The sequence below is a fragment of the Euleptes europaea genome, chromosome 2 (assembly GCF_029931775.1).
Source record: "Euleptes europaea isolate rEulEur1 chromosome 2, rEulEur1.hap1, whole genome shotgun sequence".
Lineage (NCBI taxonomy): Eukaryota > Metazoa > Chordata > Lepidosauria > Squamata > Sphaerodactylidae > Euleptes > Euleptes europaea.
In genome coordinates this window covers 75,602,324-75,622,508 of record NC_079313.1, presented here as the reverse complement: position 1 = coordinate 75,622,508, position 20,185 = coordinate 75,602,324, and the positions used below count along the sequence as shown (strand labels likewise).

The window sequence follows — 20,185 nt, the reverse complement described above, 5'->3', positions numbered from 1 at the left end:
AATTATATAACAAAGAGCAGTGGTGGGTTAATATGGCCCGCGTGTCCTGCCACATAGTTCCTCCACCGGAACAATATTTCTCTTTGTGGAAGAGGAGGTGGCAATTTCCACCAGTCTCTCCCACTGAAGAACCCCTCTTTGCCCCCTATGCAGTTTCTGAGGGTTCACTGATCCCCAGGAACAAAAATTTGGGGGCAGCAAGAGGAGAAAGTACATAAAGTCTGAGGATGCCTGGGTACATGCCTGAATTTTATATCCAGAATAACTACTTCTTTTTGTGTCTCTTCTTACCCGTTAAGTGTCCCAGCCATCTATGTCTTTTACTCTTCCCCTTCAGTTAGGGAAGAGGACACAGCTCATTTCTCATGTGGCAATTCACCATCATCGAAGATTTATTTGGCAGTCTTGAAGAGTCATCAAGAAACATCTTTCACCTTTTTGCCTATGCAGAAACACAAAATGAGAAGGAACAATGATCACCTGGTACAAAGCACTGCCTTGATCCTCTGTGAGAGACCCTGGACTTGAGCAGGGTTCCTCCCCCACCCTCTCATGATCTGTACCCTCCTGCTGTTCCTAATGCCAGAGAAGAGGGGGGATTAAGTTAAATCACCCCTCTCAACCATGCCAGTAGAACAAGGTTGATGGAACTCTAGCCCAAGAGGCAAGAGGAACAATTTCGTTCAATAACCTTCTTTATTTCACCCTCCCCATGCAACAGGAAGTTTTGCCCAGGAGACTCCTCTGACCTTTTGCATTGGCTTTCTAATAGGGTTGCCAACCTCCAGATAATAGCTAAAGATCTCCTGCTATTACAACTAATCTCCAGCCAATCAGATCACCTGGAGAAAATGGCCGCTTTGGCAATTGGACTCTATGGTACTGAAGCCCCTCCTCTCCCTAAACCCCGCTCTCTTCAGGCTCCGCCCCCAAAACCTCCCACTGGTGGTAAAGAGGGACCTGGCAACCCTACTTTCTAGGGGTCACAAAATGCTGCTGGTGGTAGTGAAAGATCTGCCTCTGTGACGACGTGGTCCAGACCAGCAATGCTTTATTACACAGAAGCATAACGAGAGGATTAGGTTGCAAGATACTTGTGGGCTCCTGAATGAGCCAGTGAGCCTGGAGCTGACTGTTTGAATTTAAAATTGAGTGGCTTTTTAAATTGGGAACCAGGATATCATGTGGGCCAGTGCAAGTCAGTTAGGTTCCTCACACCACACACCATTCCACTCAGATCAGCTGATGACGGAGCTGGCAATCTGTGGGTGGCATCAAGCCCGCAAGGCGATTTTGTCCAGTGCCTTCTGATTCCGCTGTCTCCATGTTGCAACAATTAAACATATTCATGTATATCCTGCCTCCTCAGAACCTGCTTGAGGCAACTAGCAAAAGTTAAACTAACACTAAAAGACACAAATTTAAAACAACACATAACTATAAATTCAGTAGAACAAAATATTTCAAGCAATCCTGTAACCAATTAAATTGTTTGTTTTCAGAGAAGCAGTAAACTATTACTGATAGTAAGAAACCTCTAGGATTTAGTTTAATCCAGCAATGTACAGTCAACCATGGTAGTTTGTGATATCAATAGTCTACTTTCATGTAAATTATTTCCCTTTTTGCACTATGTTAACCTCTCAGATGTATTTACAGTGTGAGGTCTCTTTCGTGTAGGCTCTGTAAATTCCTACACATGAAGCCAGCTGGGTGACCTTGGGCTAGTCACAGTTCTCTTAGAGCTCTCTCAGCCTCACCCACTTCACAAGGTGTCTGTTGTGGGGAGAGGAAGGGAAGAAGATTGTAAGGCGGTTTGATTCGCCTTAAAAGGTAGAGAAAATCAGCATATAAAAACCAACTCTTCTTCTTCTGCTGCTGCTGCTGCTGCTGCAACCCTCTTTGGCTTCTGAAGACAAACTGATTCCCCCCCTCCCATATACTATCCTCCTTAATCCAGGTTTTCCAAAACATGTTTTGATGCTTTTTATCCTTATGATGTGTGAAACCTGATGCTCATTTAGCAGCGTACCACTTGACTTCAGAAGCCAAAGTGAGTTTATAGATCCCATACAAAAGGGACCTATGTCTACCCCTGCACAGCTATAGTAGTGTGCACAGCATATCATCCCAGGCAGACAGAATTTTTGTGACATTACCAGATAGATTAAAAATCTGTGGCATTCTTTTCTCTTTTCACCTTTCCAGTGATGGAGAATTTGTGGATGCCACTTGGACAAACCAGCTGCGCTGCTGCAGAATGCCAGATCTGCTGAAGAGGCTCCTGGCTCTCATTTTAATGCCTGTGGTGAGTCTTATATTTCCAAAGGCTTTAGAGATTTCACTTTGCTCCTAGTCCAAGTATGCCTCAAGGAAAGCAAGCACTGGATACCGTGATAGGAGAGAGCCACATTTTAATTTCTCCTTCTTGCCATTTCATATTGGTGGCAACTTAATGTTACTTGATTTGTAATGCCAGCAATGGTTTTTTTGGTGCCCAAAACACTCCTGTGTGGTGTTTGCCCCCTCTTCCACTGCCTGGATTCAACACATTCTCCCTAACTTAGGGAATGATTTCAAGCCAGATTTTGCTGCAAAAAGGTAAGGTGGAGAGTTCATTTTTCCAATGGGAAAGAGACAGAAAGACAGTACCAAGGAGTACAGCTCTGAAATTCCTGGTTACACAGCTAAATGAGCGTCATTTCTTCTGGTTTATATGATCATGACAAATCTTCAGGGCAGCCTGGTAGCTGAAGAGAGGTTAATAAATCCTCTGTGAGCTGAATCTTTGAAACCTACAGTGACTTTTCCTTGAATGAGTCCCTGTTTAAAATTTGACTGCATCAAACGTCTTCCCAAGTTTGATCACTTTCCCACTTTCCCCACTGCAGTGGAGATTCCAACAGGAATAATGTTCAGGGACAGAATTTTGGCTTCACTATAAAACTCACCTAAGCTTAAGACCATTAACTCTCTCTCTCTGTGTGTGTTAAATTGGACAGAGATAAAGCTTTTTTCTATTTAAAAAAATGAACAGAGTTCAGGGAAATATTAACAGGTAGCATGAAGACACAGGATTTCAGTTCTTCAGCCTTCTTGCCAAGAGAAATAACCCCTTCCAGTCAGGCTGTGATACTGTACTCAGGATCAAACTATCATGAACACAGATGAAGCTGCCTTATACTGAATCAGACCCTTGGTCCATCAAAGTCAATATTGTCTACTCAGACCGGCAGTGGCTCTCCAGGGTCTCAGGCAGTGGTCTTTCACATCACCTACTTGCCTCGTCCCTTCAACTAAAGATGCCCAGGATTGAACCGGGGACCTTCTGCATGCCAAGCAGATGCTCTACCACTGAGCCACATTATTACATCTAATTCCAAACATGGCCAAATTTGTGGGTACTGCAATCCAGTGACTGAAGCTGTGAACAGGCAAGACAGATCTTTTGACAAACCTGAAAAAATGCAAAAAACCCTCAAATCTAAAAAAAATACATGTTAACCCCCCTCCCAAATAGCAGAAGCAAGACCTGTAGCTTTAAGGAACAAATGTCCTCAGTGACCATTGCCAGACAACTGCAACAGTATTGCCACTGTTCAAGCATTTGTTTCTGTCAGTGAAAGATATGGGGAGGGGGCAGGGCTGTATTGACTTTTGAGGGAGAACGTATCATGGCCAGGCTAGCAGCAACCACTAGGTTACTACATGATTTGCAGGATACACCCAGCCCCAGCTGCCTGCCACTTCTCAACAACAGCCACTCCACAAAGGCCAGTGTGGTGTAGTGGTTAGAGTTTCAGATTAGGACCTTGGAAACTGAGGTTCAAATCACCACTTTGCCATGGAAGCCCACCAGGTGACCTTGGGCCAGATGCACTGGATGACCTTGGGCCAGATGCCCACTCTCAGCCTAACCTACCACAGGGTTGTTGTGAAGACAAAATGGAGGAGAAGAGAATGATGAAATGCTTTGGGTCCCCATTGTGGAGAAATGTGGGGTATAAATGAAGTAAAAAGACAAATATAGCTGAAGATGAAGGAACAGATAAAATGTAGGTTGGTCGTTGGGTTAGAGGAGGGCTGTGGCTCCGTGGCAGAGCATCTGCTTGGCATGCAGAAGGTCCCAGGTTCAATCCCCAGGATCTCCAGTTAAAGGGACGAGACAAGTAGGTGATGTGAAAGACCTCTGCCTGAGAACTCGGAGAGACATTGCTGGTCTGAGTAGACAAGACTGACTTTGATAGACCAAGGGTCTGATTCAGTATAAGGCAGCTTCATGTGTTCATGTGAGAAGGAGAGAAGGAAGCAGGGAAAGTTGAGAATATGGGGATTGTCAGGAAGAGGGAAGAGGAAATAGTGTGGGGAAGGGGATATAGGAGAAAGTGAGGTGCCTCCTGCAAGTCCTTGTGTGTTCCCATCGCGTAACTGGGCCCAGCCCAGCGGCTGGCACCATGCAAATGGGCCATGGCTTTCCCAGGTAGAGGGTACTAGTGAAAGGAAAGGAGGGAAAGCAGGGGGCAAATAAAAGTAGGTTGGATGGTGGATGGGAAAGAGAGAAGGAAGCAGGAAAAGGAGAGAGGTGGTGGGGCCTTTCAGAGAAAGGAAAGAGACAGGAAGATGAGATGCCCCCTATAAGTCCTTGCAGGTCCCTTACTTGTTAAAATTGTTGCCCAGCACCTAGCTGTAATTCAGTCACACTCTCAGTTCTAGTACAGTATGATGAGACATAATGAAAAATCGGATCCCTACACTGTCTTTAAAATAACTCTCCTATTAAGGTCGCCCATTCATGAAACCCTTGTCTCTATGGTCAGGAACTCGTTTTCATTGCAGGGCCAAATCTGAGAAGGTGATAGAGAGCAGAAATGAGAGTCCTCATCCTCTTCCTCAAAGTAGATTGCTAGCCTGATGCCCACTTCCTCCACATACCTGATGCCTTTGGGTTAGCAACAGAGGAGCTACCTTTGAATTTAGCCCTGTGACTTCTACTTGTTAAACCATATATACATCTAGCCCTTTACACACGAGGTCTGGTTAGGGAGATACAAGGGATATACTTTGAACAATAGGGAACCATATCAAGTCCCTACTAGATGACCTCTTAAGTTCACTACTCAGCAGACAGATGTTTGCACTGGTTGGCAATGGTTTCCATCTGATGTAGGCATTTTGTTCAGGAATAATTCTGCAACACTGCTCTGCTGCCCTTGGAAATATGCTGAAGCTTTTGTTATGGATCTGAAAATGAGATTGCTTACAGGTTCCTTATGTGTTCGTACAGGAACCATTTGACTCCCTATTTGCATTGATTGCTATTGTTATATTTAAATCAGAAAGTGGCTCTGGATCTCTGGAGCAAACACTTCCATTTTCTTCCAAGCCGAAGCTGAATCATAATATAAACTTGTATATTTGATTGTTTCCTTCGCACGCTCTCTCAAAATGACTGTTTCATTTAGAGCTCGCCCCACTCGATCTTGTTAACTGAAATCAAGTTCTAGCTGCCTTCCTTATAAAGCGGAATAACCAAGGTGGAAAATCATAATCTAAGAATGATGACCTTGATACAGCCAGTTTCAGGTTTTCATATGCTGCTTTTTGATGATCCCATTCTCTCTCAGCAAAATGATGGGGTTGAAAGTAAAGTGGAGGCGAGAAAATAGAATTGCCACAAATCTTGATCTTTTATACCGCCCCATCCCATATACACACAGTCACAAAACATTCTTTTTTATCTATCCCCTACCAGAAAATTATTTGATAGTCAATAAAAATAGTGAACTTTTTGGCACTACGGAAAGCTTTTAAGCCCCACTGATTTCACTGGAAAGATAGCGATAAAGCATCATTCTGTTGCTGAAGACAGAGAGGACTAAATCCATTTAACTGTGTTTGAGCTGTGCACAGTTGTTTAAAACAGCTATTGATTAAAGATGTGCACATAATTTTTGTTGTTTTTCCTTTAAATTTTTTTGATCTGATTTAATTGTACCCATTATTATTTCTGTCTTCAATTGTTATTGTTGTTAGTTTTGTTTTGTTTCTATTGCTTTCAGTGGGAAACAATGGGAAACTTCCCCACTCATCTGTTTGGGATGAAATTCTCAGGGTTTGTATTCCAAGGGATCTTGCCTGCCAAATTTCATTCAAGAGAAAGAGTCCTTGTTTTAGGACAAACTGGGCAAAAGGGGTAGTGTTTAAAGGCAGTCCAAGAAAGTAGGATGGCAGGAACAGACATGCAATGTGGGGAGGAAATTCCAGACTTCCCCACCCACTCGGCACTAGGGTTGCCAGGTCTCTCTTCGCCACTGACAGGAGGTTTTTAGGGTGGAGCCTGAGGAAGGTGAGGTTTGGGAGGTGAGGTTTGGCCATAGAGTCCACTGGCCAAAGCGGCCCTTTTCCCCAGGGGAACTGATCTGTTTCGGCTGGAGATCAGTTGTAATAGCAGGAGATCTCCAGCTAGTACCTGGAGGTTGGCAACCCTACTCAGCACCCATCCAGGCTTTACTGCAAATCTTTCCCAAAACTTTGCAAAAAGAAAAAGCAAGTTAGATAAAGATTGGGAAAAAATGGTAAAGAAACCCCAGGAGCTACATGAATGCTCCATGATGGACAGAGGGAGTGTGACTCTGTTGATACCCCTGGACTTCTCAGCGGCTTTTGATACCACTGATTATAGTATCCTTCTGAACCCTCTATCTGGACTGGGATTGGGAGGCACTGTTCTGCAGTGGTTCTGGTCCTATCTAGAGGGTAGGTTTCAGAAGGTGGTTCTGGGGGGCTGCTGCTCAGCCCCTTGGTCTTCAACCTGTGGGTTCTCACAAGGTTCTATCTAGTCCCCATTGCTCTTTAACATCTACATGAAACCTCTGGGCGAAGTCATCCTGAGGTTTGGACTGGGTTGTCACCGATATGTGGCTGACACTCCACTCTACCTCACACCGATATGTGGCTGATCCCAGGGAGGCTGTAGAACCCCTGAACTGGTGCCTGCAGGCAGTTTTGGAGTAGATGTGGGCTAATAAACCAAAGATTAATCCTGAGAAGGCAGAAGTGCAACTGGTGAGGTTAGAACTGGGATTTAAGATATCACCCATTCTGGAAGGGGTTGCACTCCCCTTGAAGGAACAGGCCTAATGCTGGATAAGCAGGTGGCAGCTGTGGCCGGAAATGCCTTTTACCAGCTTCGTCTGGTTAGGCAGCTGCAGGTTTTCCTGGGCAGTAAAGATCTGGCCACTGTGGTGCATGCCCTGGTTACATCTAGATTAGATGAATGCAATGCACTCTACATGGGACTGCCCTTGCGAAGTATTTGGAAATTTCATTTTGTGCAGAATGCTGCAGCCAAGCTGTTGACCGTAGTGATTTGTAGGGAGTATATCACTCTAGTCTTGACCCATCTACACTGGCTCCCAATTTTTTCCCAAGCACAATTCAGGGTACTGGTGTTACGGTAATATTTAAAACCCTTTATGTTTTGGGACCAACACACCTGAATGACTATCTACTCTCTTATGAACCTACCACTGTGGTCATCTTCAGAGGCCCTGTTTTCAGTGTCCCCCATCTAAGATTAGGTGGGTGGAAACCTGGGAGAGGGCCTTCTCAGTAGTGGCACCAAAGCTATGGAACTCTCTCCCAGAGAGATTTCCCCCTAGTGGGTGAAGACATTTTTCATTTGGCGGCCCCTCAATGATCCCTCCTTCTTGCCCAAAGTTTTAGTTGTTTTAAATTTTTAAATTGTTTTTATGTCATTGTACATTTCAAGATCTGGTTTTAATGATGTTTTTCTGGTTGGCTTTTGGTTGGTTTTAAAATATTATTTTACTATGCATGTTTTACTTTTTTAGCTGCCTTGGTAGCCCTTGTGAGGGTGGAAAGGTGGGATATGAATTTTATAACATAAAATAAATAAAATGCTGTGGGGAAGCAGCTCCCCTCCCCCTGCTTTCCAACAGCATTGAACCCAGGGCAGATAACCCATGTGGAACTGTTGTGTTGAGATAATGGTTAGATCCAAAGATTTTTTAAAATACAACTGACTAATAATAATTACTAGCTATATTTAAAATATAGGTTTGTCAGGGCTGCTTTGGATTAGTTAATGTCTGAATTCACATGCCTGCCATCTGTAGATTTTGCTGATGCTAAATAAATCCTTAGAATCACCATTAGTATGATAAAACATTCCACCAGCAAAGAGTAAATAAAAAGAACAGAGAATGTATGAGAACCTTGGCCAGTGGAGAATGGTTGGATCACGAGACGTGGACCCTTTTTTGACTTTTGCTTCTTGAACTGCCATCTACAGAGTCAGCCCATTAGTCTATCAAAATCAGCATTGTCTACTCTGACTGGCAGCAGCTCTCTGGGATCTCAGGTAGAGGTCTACAGTATAGTAGCTTTCCTGCCTTTTCCTGTTTTCCCAGTGTTATGATAGAATGATAAACTATGAACACGGGAATCTGCTGCTTAGATACGTAGTTGGTGGTAGCGCTGTAGATCACACTGTCCAGTGATGTTTGAAGGCCCACCAAGCAAAGCAAGAGCATGGGTACATTGCCACAGGTTAGGAGTTGAGGCCCTAAACTGTGTCCTGTTTAACAGGCCCTCATAGCATAACCTCAAAATGGTAATTTAGCCATTTTGGAAGTTTTTTCTTTATTTAGAGGCCCTAAACTGTAGTGCACTTAGATTGTGCATAGATCTAGCTCTGGCCAGACCTAAGGATTGGAGAAATTATATAGTATTAGGGTTGCCAGGTCCTTCTTCGTCACTGGTGGGAGGTTTTTGGGGTGGAGCCTGAGGAGGGCGGGGTTTGGGGAGGGACTTCAATGCCATAGAGCCCAATTGCCAAAGCGGCCATTTTCTCCAGGGGAACTGATTTATATCTGCTGGAGAGCAGTTGTAATAGCAGGAGATCTCCAGCTAGTACCTGGAGGTTGGCAACCCTAGACAGTATGCTTTCATTGGAGAGGAGCCCACTACCTGGATACAGCAATGAAAGACACAACATCCAGTTGTGACAACACAGCACTTTTTCTGAATCACTGCTCTTGATTTCTTTATTTGTACTTTAAGGGTGTCTGTTGATTTCTTTATTTGTACTTTAAGCCCCATAAAAACTTGCAGATAGCCCCTGTCTTAGGCTGTTACCGCACTTGTATTCCCAGCAATGTATTAAGAGTTTGAAAATGTTATAAAAAATACTGTTCGCACTTTCTATGTATTCCCACCGATGTATTAAGAGTTTGAAAACGTTATAAAAAATACTGTTCACACTTTGTTTGGCCCCTTTAGCTGTGAAGACGTCTTCCAACCATTTATAAGCCGTGGTATCCAAAACCCCTTTTAAAGCGATGTTTTTTACAACATTTTCAAACTCTTAATACATTGCTGGGAATACAAAGTGCGGTAACCCCCTTAATGTGCTGTTCAAGAGAGAATTATGCAAAGTGTGAGAGGAACGAAACAGACAAACAGCACAAACTTTTAACTAGATCTGCTTTGCTAATCAGTATCTTTCTGTTCAGCATAATTCTATAGGTAATGTAACCTGGCCCTGGCTCTCTCAACTGCACCACAGCAAATCATTCAGCTCAGATTTTTGGGGAAACTCAAAATGTATTAAGCAATGTGTAAATGAGCGCTATGATCCTGAATTCTCACTTGAAAGTGTGTTTCATTTAATACCAAAATGACAATATAATATAAGCATTCTATTTTCAGATTGTTATGCTGGGAATTTTTGTCTGAAATTACCTTTTAACTAAACACATACCAGAACTTGATCAGTAATATATTTTGAGATTTTCTATGCACTTCTAAAGTCATATTTTGTTTCAGTTTCCACGAATCTCTAGACATCTGAATGCCCTCATTGGAGTAGGGTAAGGTGATTTGTTGGAGTGATGATTTTTAATGGACTATTTGTGTGTGTGTGTGTCAAGTGCCATCAGGTCACAGCTGACTTATAGTGACCCCTGGTGGGGCTTTCAAGGCAAGTGATTAAGCAGAGGTGGTATGCCATTGCCTTCCTCTGCAGAGTTTTCCTTGGAGGTCTCCCTTCCAAGTACCGACCCTGCTTAGCGTCTGAGATCTGATGAGATTGGGCTATACCATGCCATCTTCTCTCCCTAATGGACTGCTTACATATCCCTGAATGTAGCTAGATGTCAGGCTGTTATCTCGGTTTCTATGTTGCCTCTGTTCCTTTGCTGAACCGTCCAGACTTCAAGGACGGCTCCACATACCAAAGCCTGGGAACGCTACCCCTGGGAAAGTGTGCTCTGTTTATGCTTTGTGTGCTTTGTAATCTCCCGCCGTTTTCAAGCTTTATATTGCCAACTAACGAGCAAGAACCTCATAGCTGTCATCTTATCCTCAATGCACTGTATTGCCTATTTGACCAGTAAAAGCCATCTGCTTGGATTCTAATTGTCTCTGTGGTGATTTCTGGTTCTTTGGGTCAAGAGCTTACACTAGGACAATAAGTCAGTCATTTATTAATACAGCACATAGCCAGACATATACAAAAAAACATTAAATCATTAAACATTAAAACCAGGAATTCCAAGTATAAAATACACTGGAGACTACATAAAATCCTAAGAGGACACTACTATATTAATTGACCAAAAACGCATGGTTCCTTAACCCACTTTATTTCCTGTTTCAGCCAGGATCAAATTTACCTGGGCTGGGGGGGGGGGGGAGAACTGTATACATTACCTTGAAAAGCAGGGACAAAACTGTACCAATCGACCCATGTAAACAGAAAATGCGGGAGACATGAAGTGCCTGTTTAGTTTGGCATGCTTCCCATGCCCCCGGTGATTGGTCATTTCAAATTGACCAATGAGGGCCTTCCCTGTCCCGGGAAACGACCAATCACCAGGGGCGGGGGTGTTGCAAGCTAAACAGAAACTGTGAATGTCTCCCGCATTTTCTGTTTACATGGATCGATTTGCACACAGTTTCGTCCCTGCTTTTCAAGGTAATCCTCTTCTACTTGACATCTGAAATATGAATACAACAAGGATTAGTCTTTTAAAGACAATATATTGTGAACAAATTGTGGTATTAACATCATTGTTATACTTACCTTATATAGGATAGAGCAGAAAAAAATTGACTATTGGACATACAGTATGTGCACTAGTATGTGTACTGTATTTATTGGTGATGTATATTTGAAAATTGACAACTTTGTAATAGATATTTTGTATTTAAATAATATTGTGACTATTCTTTGGCTTGGAACTAACAATTATACAGCAGTGTCTATTTTTGCTAACCACCTGGAGGTTGGCAACACTAGTGACAAATCCCAGAGAGGAGTCATGACTTGGATCCACAGGTAATTTCCCTGGTTGGAAGGATATCTGGAGTACAACTCTTTCTTCTCCTTCTTTATCTGCAGCCCAAAATACTCTCTGCAATGCTGTTCCTGGGGGAAAGGGGGGGCTTTCCAGGTACAGCATGAGAGGAGAGTCAGAGATTTGCCATTGCCAGAGGAATTGGCAGAAATCTCCCCTTCCATTGCTGGAAATCCCCAATGGATCTGGGATCCAACCCCAGGTTAACCTCTTGCACGAATTGGGCTCTAGTCCATAAATCTATTTGTCTTTAAGATGCTGCAAGACACCGAGTTGTTGTAAACTCTTTAAAGAAACTTTCACATTTTATCCAGTAGGGGGCAGCTTAAACTATAGCACAAAATAATCTGCACAAGAAGCTGGAGTCTGGGAAGTCTGTGTAATGTACTGTACACTCTCTTCAATGTGAATTGCTTGAAACAATGAAGATGTTTAAGAAGTTTTTATTTACGTAGAGTTGCTCTGTGGGGAACATACCTATTAATGTGGGTCACTAGGGGTTTCGGATAGCCTGGCTTTAGATGCTTGCACCATACTCGTACTTGCAACAGAACCACCATTTGTGCTGTGCTTACCTGCATGATGGTGTATGCCTTTCTTCTTGCATCGATATTGTCACCATATAAGAAAAACAAATGACGTGCTTTTCAGTTTAATATAGCATGATGATCTGCTAATGAGACGTTATTATATGGTGTTTTTATTTGCTTCATTTATTTAACAATCAGTGTTTAAATATTTTTGAAGTCTGCTTTCAAACATAAGCTTTCCCTATTTATGCATGAAACAAAGTTATGAGGAACAGCAAATACAATAAGGAACGGAACCTGACCTTTATAAATACTGGACTGTAACAATGGCCTTTAAGCAATGAAATGTGATTTCTAAAAAGAACACACTGTTACACACATGAAAGAAGATGCATTTTAAGAGAGGGAAAAGTTACTTCAGCTGCTGTGGAAAAAGCTTTGCATTGTGTTAGTTACAGGTCTCAATTTTCGGGATGTCTGGATCATAAATTCAGGCTTCAAATTCTTCGGCAATGCTATTATTTAATGACAAATTCCAGAAAGGGAATAGTATTAGATTTTTGCAGCCAAAACAAACCAACAAACAATCCAAATCTGGTAATTTTATTAATGTACTTGTTGCTTCTCATTAATGCTAATTTGCATATGTTCTCAATTTTTTCTAGATCAGTGAAGAATCTCTGGAAGAACAATGCTGACCGAATGGTAATGGTTTTTTCACATTACAAGACAAAGATTCCAGTTCTCCCCCAGCTGCAGTTCACCTGGGAGTAACCAGTTTTCAAAGGACAGCTCTGTCCTTTTGCACTGTGAAGTCGCACAACAGTGCATAGCCTTCGGCAACCCTACATACATATTTGGATTTGTCTTATCTTTCACTGTTGACCAGCAGGAAGTGCAAAGAAGAGTTAAAAAAAAAACGAATGGTACATCACAGTACAGTGCGGTATGGCTTGGGACAACTCAGTGCTTCCGTTATTTCATTCATTCATTCATTCAATTAATTAATTAATTAATTATATTGATCTTCTACTCCACCCTCCCCAGCCAAGGCCGGGGTCATGGCAGCTTACATAACAAGATAAAAATAAAATTAGAGTAACCCCCCTTAAAAACCGCAATTTAAAAGCCCTATAAAATTGAGAAAATGGAGGACAAAAATGTCACCCCCCAGGTGTACCATGCAGTTGAAGTTAGGGTTGCCAGATCCCTCTTCACTACCAGTGGGAGATTTTTGGGGCAGAGCCTGAGTACAGCGGAGTTTGGGGAGGAGGAGGGACTTCAATGCCATAGAATCCAATTGCCAAAGCGGCCATTTTCCCCAGGTTAACTGATCTCTATCGGCTGGAGATCAGTTGTAATAGCAGGAGATCTCCAGCCACCACATGCAGATTATGTAAAAAAAGACTTGTGCTGCCGCTATGGCCAGCCAATGTTCATACAATGAGGACAATGAGAACAATGATTCTGACGCGCTGCCCCACAACCCTCCCCTAACGACGGGTCCACCGCGTTCTACAGCTCCGGCGGGCGTCAGCTTCCTAGGCTTCAGACTTGGAGTTTAGAAGTGAGGACGCTCTCCAACGCTTCTTCTCCCGGCTTAGGGTGTTTTGGCTGACGCCTAGCAAACCGAACTGCCTCCTTCCTCCTTAGCCTCCACTTTCGCCTTTATGGGCTCTCCACCCCTTAAACTCCCCTGAGCCCCACCATCCGTGGGCAGTTGCGCTCAGTCTTCCCCTTATCCTGCGCTCACGCTGCCACACACGACCACTCCACCCTTCTAGGGGGCGATCTCTCCCCTGTCCCCGAGTCCAGCAATGGACTCCACCCCGTTCTCCCCCCATCTCTGGTGTGGAGTCGTTCCTCTTCCTCCGGCGGCTCTTCCCGGGAGCCGCTTCCAACTGCGGTGGTTCCCCCCTCTCCCGCAGGGACATGGGGCCGAATTCCGGCCTCTGCAGAGTCCCCAGGTCTCGGGGCACCCGCTGCCCAGGGAGGGGGCATCCATGCTCCTCTCCCGGGGTCGGTGCCGTCTGCGTCGGGCTGGCACGCTCCCCCTTGGGGCGCAAGGTTGGCATTCGGCCCCTCCCTGCTCCTCCTGGCGTCTCCGTCTCCGGCCGCACCGCTGGTGGGCCCGCTCACCCCCATCTCTCCCTCCCTCTGGCCCGGTAAGTGGGGTTGCTCCCCCAGGGGTTGGGGTTCTCCCGGAGGGCAGGGCCCGGCGGTGGGGTCGAGGCGCAGTCCCGAGGGCCCATCCCAGGCCGTGAACTCGGGACAATGATGCACCTCAAAAGTCGCTGATATTTATATGACCAATACCAGCCTAGCCGAAGCTGAGCGAGCAGGTGTATATATTCCCCTAATGATAGCAAAAAGTAGGGAGTGGAAGGGGTCAAAATGAAAGTTAGGGAGGCCAGCGTTTATGAGAAAAGAACCATAGCTGGCGGAATAGCTCAGTCTTGCAGGCCCTGCAGAACTCTTTAAGGTCCTGCAGGGCCCTGGTCTCACTGGAGAGGCTATTCCACCAGGCAGGGGCCAGGGAGAGAAAGCCCTGGCCCTGGTTGAGGCCAGCCAGACACACTTTGGGCCAGGGACCAACAGCAGATGAACGAAGAGTTCATCAACAAAATGAAGAGTTTTCTGGAAAACATACCAGGAGAGGCGGTCCCACAGATACGAAGGTCCCAGACCATGTAAAGCTTTAAAGGTCTTGGAAAATTATATACACCCAGGACTGCAGTTGCTGTATCAGCCATGCTTGGCTGTAGTAAAGATGTCGGACTCTGTTGAACATCCAAACATCATTAAGGGTGCCATAATACTTCAGTGTGGTCTCTGTTGCACATGAGCACATAGCCAATTTTAAAATACTGCACAAAGGTTCCCGTGCAGCTGTAGATTAGTCTCTTGGAAGATTCCCTTGGGGGGCGAGGAACACAACATGCATATTCTGCTTGGAATACCATTTTTGTTGTTGTTGCTAAGGTATGTCTCTAGAATGTAAGCTGTTATTAGGCAAGTGTGCTGTTGGATCTATTCTGCCATAGTAGGGTTGCCAATCTCCAGGTACCAGCTGGAGATCTACTGCTATTACAACTGATCTCCAGCTAGGGTTGCCAATTGCCCGGTGGTGGCAGGTAAACTACCGCCCATCCACCGGGCTGCCTGCTGGCCAGCTGAGCACCAGCAGTAAATCTGAAAAGTGACGCGGGTAAATCTGAAAGTGACGCGGACGCTCTAGCACCCTCGGTGAAAACTCTATGGAAACCATAGAGTTTTGGCCGGGATCGGAAGTGCCGTAGGTGCATCATGTGCAGGTGTGCGGGCGCATTGCGCGCTAATGCCACAGCCCCATGAAGCTCCCGCCGGTGGAGCTGCGGAGCCTGGCAAGCCTATCTCCAGCCAATAGACATCAGTTCATCTGCAGAAAATGGCCACTTTGGCAATTGGCCTCTATGGAACTGAAGCCCCTTCCCAAACCCTGGCCTCCTCAGGCTCCACTCCAAAAACCTCCCACTGGTGGCGAAGAGGGACCTGGTAACCCTATGTCCTAGGCAGTAGCATGAAAGCACCAGTGTAAACAAGATCCTATTTGCCCATGCAAGCTGGAAAAAGACCATATTTTTGCATAGAATTCTGGCCACTTTCTGAAACTTTGCACCTTTCTTTGTGGTGTTCATGATGGCCCCCTTTTGAGACATTAAATTGGACCCTTGAAAATTTGAACACATCCTCTAGAAGTGTTTGCCTTAGTTTCCTAATCCAATTTTCAAGCTGTTTGCAAGGTTTTAAATTTAGGATGTGTGTCTTTGGGTGAGGGTTGGGCACGACAAAAGGACATTACCAGCTGAGCAAGAGGTGTGAAAGAACGGAGGAAAGAAACTCAGTTTCATAGAAAGAGCAGGGAGAGGAGCCCTGTTCTTGCAGACTCACAGCTGTGATCTGTTCTTGCAGACTCACAGATAGCAGGTTTTGCCTATTGCGATGATGACTAGAAACTTGCTGGATTTCTGAGGATCTGTGCTGATCAGCAGCTAGTAGTTTCTCAATGTCAGACAGAAGCAGATTTCTGCCTTCTAACTGATGCTGATAACAGCCATTGTAATAGGCGCTGTCTTTGTATTTCTCCCCAGGCCTATCGTGATGAATTCATTGCAGAGTGGCGGAAGCTCAAGCTGGATGTTGTGCTTTGCCCTGCTTTGGGCCCAGCCTTTAATCTGGGATATGCTGGCAAACTATTTGGTACCTTCCGATCTTTCCACTCTGGGGCAACATAGAATGTTGCAGTGTGCAGCTTGGTTTGCTTCCTGTACTCAGTCTAGTGCTGTCAGCTTTGAGAGACTTCTTGGGGTTAAACCCCTTGTTCTTGGCTTGCTGCAATCTGTGGGTTGGGGTATGAGGGAGGGTGTAGGAGCTGATGTGTCGAGCATTCTGTATTCAAGCAGAGGGTTAAATGATGGCCTTCCAGCTTCTTTCCCCACCCCCAAGTGTCAGCAAATGGTTATTAGGGAGGAATTTATGTTGTAATCTAGATCATCTCTGATATTTGCCCTATGTGCTTGCAAGAAGACTGAGGGGGGAGAATTCACTCATATATAGCACCCCGAAAATGAATGTATTATTCTGTTTGGTTCCCTGAGCTTCCAAAATGTATTTAAAAAATGAGAAGTGATTATGAGGGTTTGCAGGGCAGGGTTAGAGAACAAGCCTCAACTACAGAATAGGTCCCATTGTGGCTACAGCTGTACCTACATTGTATTGTATGGCGTTCTAACCAAAGGACATGGCTATATCAGTAACATAACCCTTCCCACAGTGTGGCATGACATGAATGTGTCATGCATAGGGTTGCCAACCTCCAGGTGGTAGCAGGAGATCTCCTGCTATTACAACTGGATAGGTTAGGGATAGGGTTGCCAGCTCCCGGTTGGGAAATATCTGGAGATTTTGGGGTGGAGCCTGAGGAGGGAGGGGTTTGGGGAGGGGATGGACTTCAATGCCATAGAGTCCAATTGCCAAAGTGGTCATTTTCTCCAGGTGAACTGATCTCTATTGGCTGGAGATCAGTTGTAATAGCAGGAGGTCTCCAGCTAGTACCTAGAGGTTGGCAACCCTAGTTATGGAACTTATGGAAAATCATCAGTCCCCATGTGCTGGTCTTTCTCTCTCAGCCTAACCTACCTCTCAGGGTGGTTGTGAGAGTAGAATGGGGAGGAAGAATCATGCACACTGCTCTGACTTTTATTATTTCCATAGTTTTGATCAAGAGGGGGAGTGGCTTGCCTAAGGCCATCTAATGAGTTCGTGGCCAACAGCAGGTTTGAGCCAGGGGTAGGAAGGGAGCAGGGAATGCAGAACAAAAAAATTGGTTTGACTTCTTTGTTAAAAAAAAGTAATGCACTTTATGAACTGTTTGTGCCTTGAAGACGGGGAGGGAAAATTGACCATTACTCTCTTGTAGCTCTATTGCCAGCCCTTTCCATGCCTTGCCCTCTTTATCTCCCTACCAGTCTGCCTCTTCCTACTGTTAGTGCCAGCAGTTCCAGCTTGTGTGTTTAGATTTAGGTCAGCTGGTGACTTTCTGGAACCTGAGCAGTATGCTGCCTATCTCATGCTGATGCTTCCAATAAGTTGTCTCAGCAGCTCAAGGGTCAGATGAAAACCTCCCATGGGCCAGATGTGGACCATAGACCAAAATTTGCTCACCTCTCCTTTAGAGTCACTGTTGCTAGCTCTCTCACATCCTTCTCCAATGCTTTTCCTGCCTCCCAAGCTTGCTTTGAATAGCTGGGTATTTTTGACTGATGTGTTTATTCCTTGGTTGCTCTGGCGAGTTAACTGGAGATCCTGGGGATTGAACCTGGGACCTTTGCATTCTATCTTGTTCACAAAGGTTTTGCTATTCCTAACACTGAGAATGTAGAAATCAACAAATGATACTAAAAAGGGCAAACCCTTTCCTCTGCTTACATAAAGGAGGTGTGTGTGTGTTATCTGATGTCATTTGTATGTGGGCATCACAAAATGAAAGCTTGTCATTACTAGGGAAGAGATATCTTGACTTTCTATGTTATATGTGGTTTCTTCCAGTTGCTACTACCTACACCCATTTGTACAATGTCTTGAATTTTCCTGCTGGAGTTGTACCAGTCACTACAGTTTCAGAAGCGGATGAGAAAGAGCTGAGGCATTACAAAGGATACTATGGAGACCCCTGGGATACGAGAATGAAAGAGGTCAGCCAACCGCAATTAAAGCAATTGCTGTACCTGAAGACCACATAATTGGGGCTCTCAATTTGTGCTGAAAAATGGGGAAAGTTATCCTACCTTCCATCCCTCTCTAAAACTAGTGATATTGGGCCACCTAGGACATCAAGTTAAAGTCGTTTCGTTAATTCAGCTGTCTCCTTTCATTAGTTGCATCTGAGCTGGGCAGAATTCTAACACTACTCAAGAAAAATATGTTTTAGGGTTCAGGGGTTATCTGAGAACCACCTGTACAGGGGACAGTGTTTGGGATGGTCTGCAGAGGGAGGGGAGGGGCAGGACAGTTCTGCTCCATGAGTGGGCTCTGCAAGTAGAGCTGTGGATTCAACCCATGCTGCGTAGTTCCATGGTCATCAATGTTTTCATTATGCAATGCAGCCATTGGGGTTGCGGTTTAAATGGAAGACTGGCACCAGGTAGGGGGATTATTTAAACCCGGCTGCTTTTGGCCTCACTGCCAAACACTGACAAGAACTACCAGTATACAACTACTAGTACTTCCTAAAAAGGTAAAGGTAGTCCCCTGTGCAAGCACCGGGTCATTACTGACCAATGGGGTGACGTCACATCATGATGTTTACTAGGCAGACTATGTTTATGGGATGGTTTGCCATTGCCTTCCCCAATTGTCTACACTTTACCTCCAGCAAGGTGGGTACTCATTTTACCAACCTGGGAAGGGTGGAAGGCTGAGTCAACCTTGAGCCAGCTACCTGAAACCGACTTCTGTTGGGATCAAACTCAGGTCGTGAGCAGAACTTTTGACTGCAGTAATGCAGCTTACCACTCTGCGCCACAGGGTAGTACTTCCTACGGCCTACTTAAAATTGCAGCCTTGGACAGAGAAATGGCCAAGTGTAGATAAACAGGGCAGTTGTATGTACCTGTTTGTGCATTTGCAAGTGGGTTGGGGGTTCACAGGAAAAGATGCATCCAGGTGAGGGGAGCAAAATGTTCCCTTGCTTTAACTTGGTGCACTTCCTTGCTTGAAGCATTTTCCTCATAGTCCAGATCTGATACCAGAAGAGTCAGGTTGTGGAATTTACTGCACTGAAGTAAAGACAGTGCAGGAAGGTGAGGGTTGAGCTCTCCTTACCAGCATGACCATGATTTTTGAACAAAATAACACATGGTTATTAGCCTTCTTTTGCCACAAATGTAGAATAACGGGGCATGTGTTTGACCCTCCCAGTATTAAATCATGATAGTTTTTAGAGCCATGTGATTATGATTCATGTTGGAAATTTATTCCGTATCAACACAGTACAAAGTACATGGCTGTAGGGCAAAAAATCAATTACATTATCTTAATAATTTATTTAAACAAATTGACACTAATAAACAAGTTGGTACATAACTAAAGATATGTATATACATTACTGGTATTACAGAAGTCAAGCATTTTCCTCCATTCCGTAATCCTTCTTTGAGATAAAATCCTTTCACAGGTAAACTCTTTGCAAGATGTGAAAGTCCTTTTCTGTTCTGTGATCTTTCTCAACTTGTTTATTGGTGTCAATTTGTTTAAATAAATTAGTAAGATGATGGAATAGATTTTTGCCCTACAGCCACATACTGTGTACTGTGTTGACACTTTTGGTGTGGCTTTGCTACTGCATTTTTGTCAGTTCTTGGAAATGTGTTCCGAACATTTTCTGTTACCCAGTTGCATACTTCTCCAATGGGTCTTGAATGGAAAGTCACAACTAATTCACTTCAAAAGATGACATGCACTTCAGAAGCCTCTTTAATGCATATTTTAAGAACAGCAAACTCATGCTGTCCTCCTCTTTCCATACTGGATTCTCCTTGGTGATCTCACACTATTTGTATCTTACTACAGGCTGTGCAAGATGCTGTGGGGCTCCCTGTGGCAGTCCAGTGTGTGGCCTTGCCGTGGCAGGAGGAACTTTGTCTTCGTTTCATGAAGGAAGTAGAGACACTCTCCCATGAGAGGAGAGGGAGGAGGAAAATCTGATCCTGTGGAAGAAGATCCTGCAAGGAATGT

The 20,185-nt window shown here is 44.5% G+C and overlaps 1 protein-coding gene across 1 annotated transcript in view; it reads left to right on the top strand.

Annotated features, from left to right (window-relative positions):
- LOC130472709 (vitamin D3 hydroxylase-associated protein-like) overlaps nt 1–20,185 on the top strand; it is a 39,288-nt gene extending 19,103 nt beyond the window's left edge. Inside the window, exons 10-15 of the mRNA XM_056844120.1 lie at nt 2,209–2,308; nt 9,850–9,893; nt 12,577–12,616; nt 16,042–16,150; nt 17,999–18,144; nt 20,021–20,185. Coding sequence (XP_056700098.1) covers nt 2,209–2,308; nt 9,850–9,893; nt 12,577–12,616; nt 16,042–16,150; nt 17,999–18,144; nt 20,021–20,155 — 574 coding nt within the window. The 3' untranslated portion in view covers nt 20,156–20,185. The remainder of the gene's footprint in view (nt 1–2,208; nt 2,309–9,849; nt 9,894–12,576; nt 12,617–16,041; nt 16,151–17,998; nt 18,145–20,020) is intronic.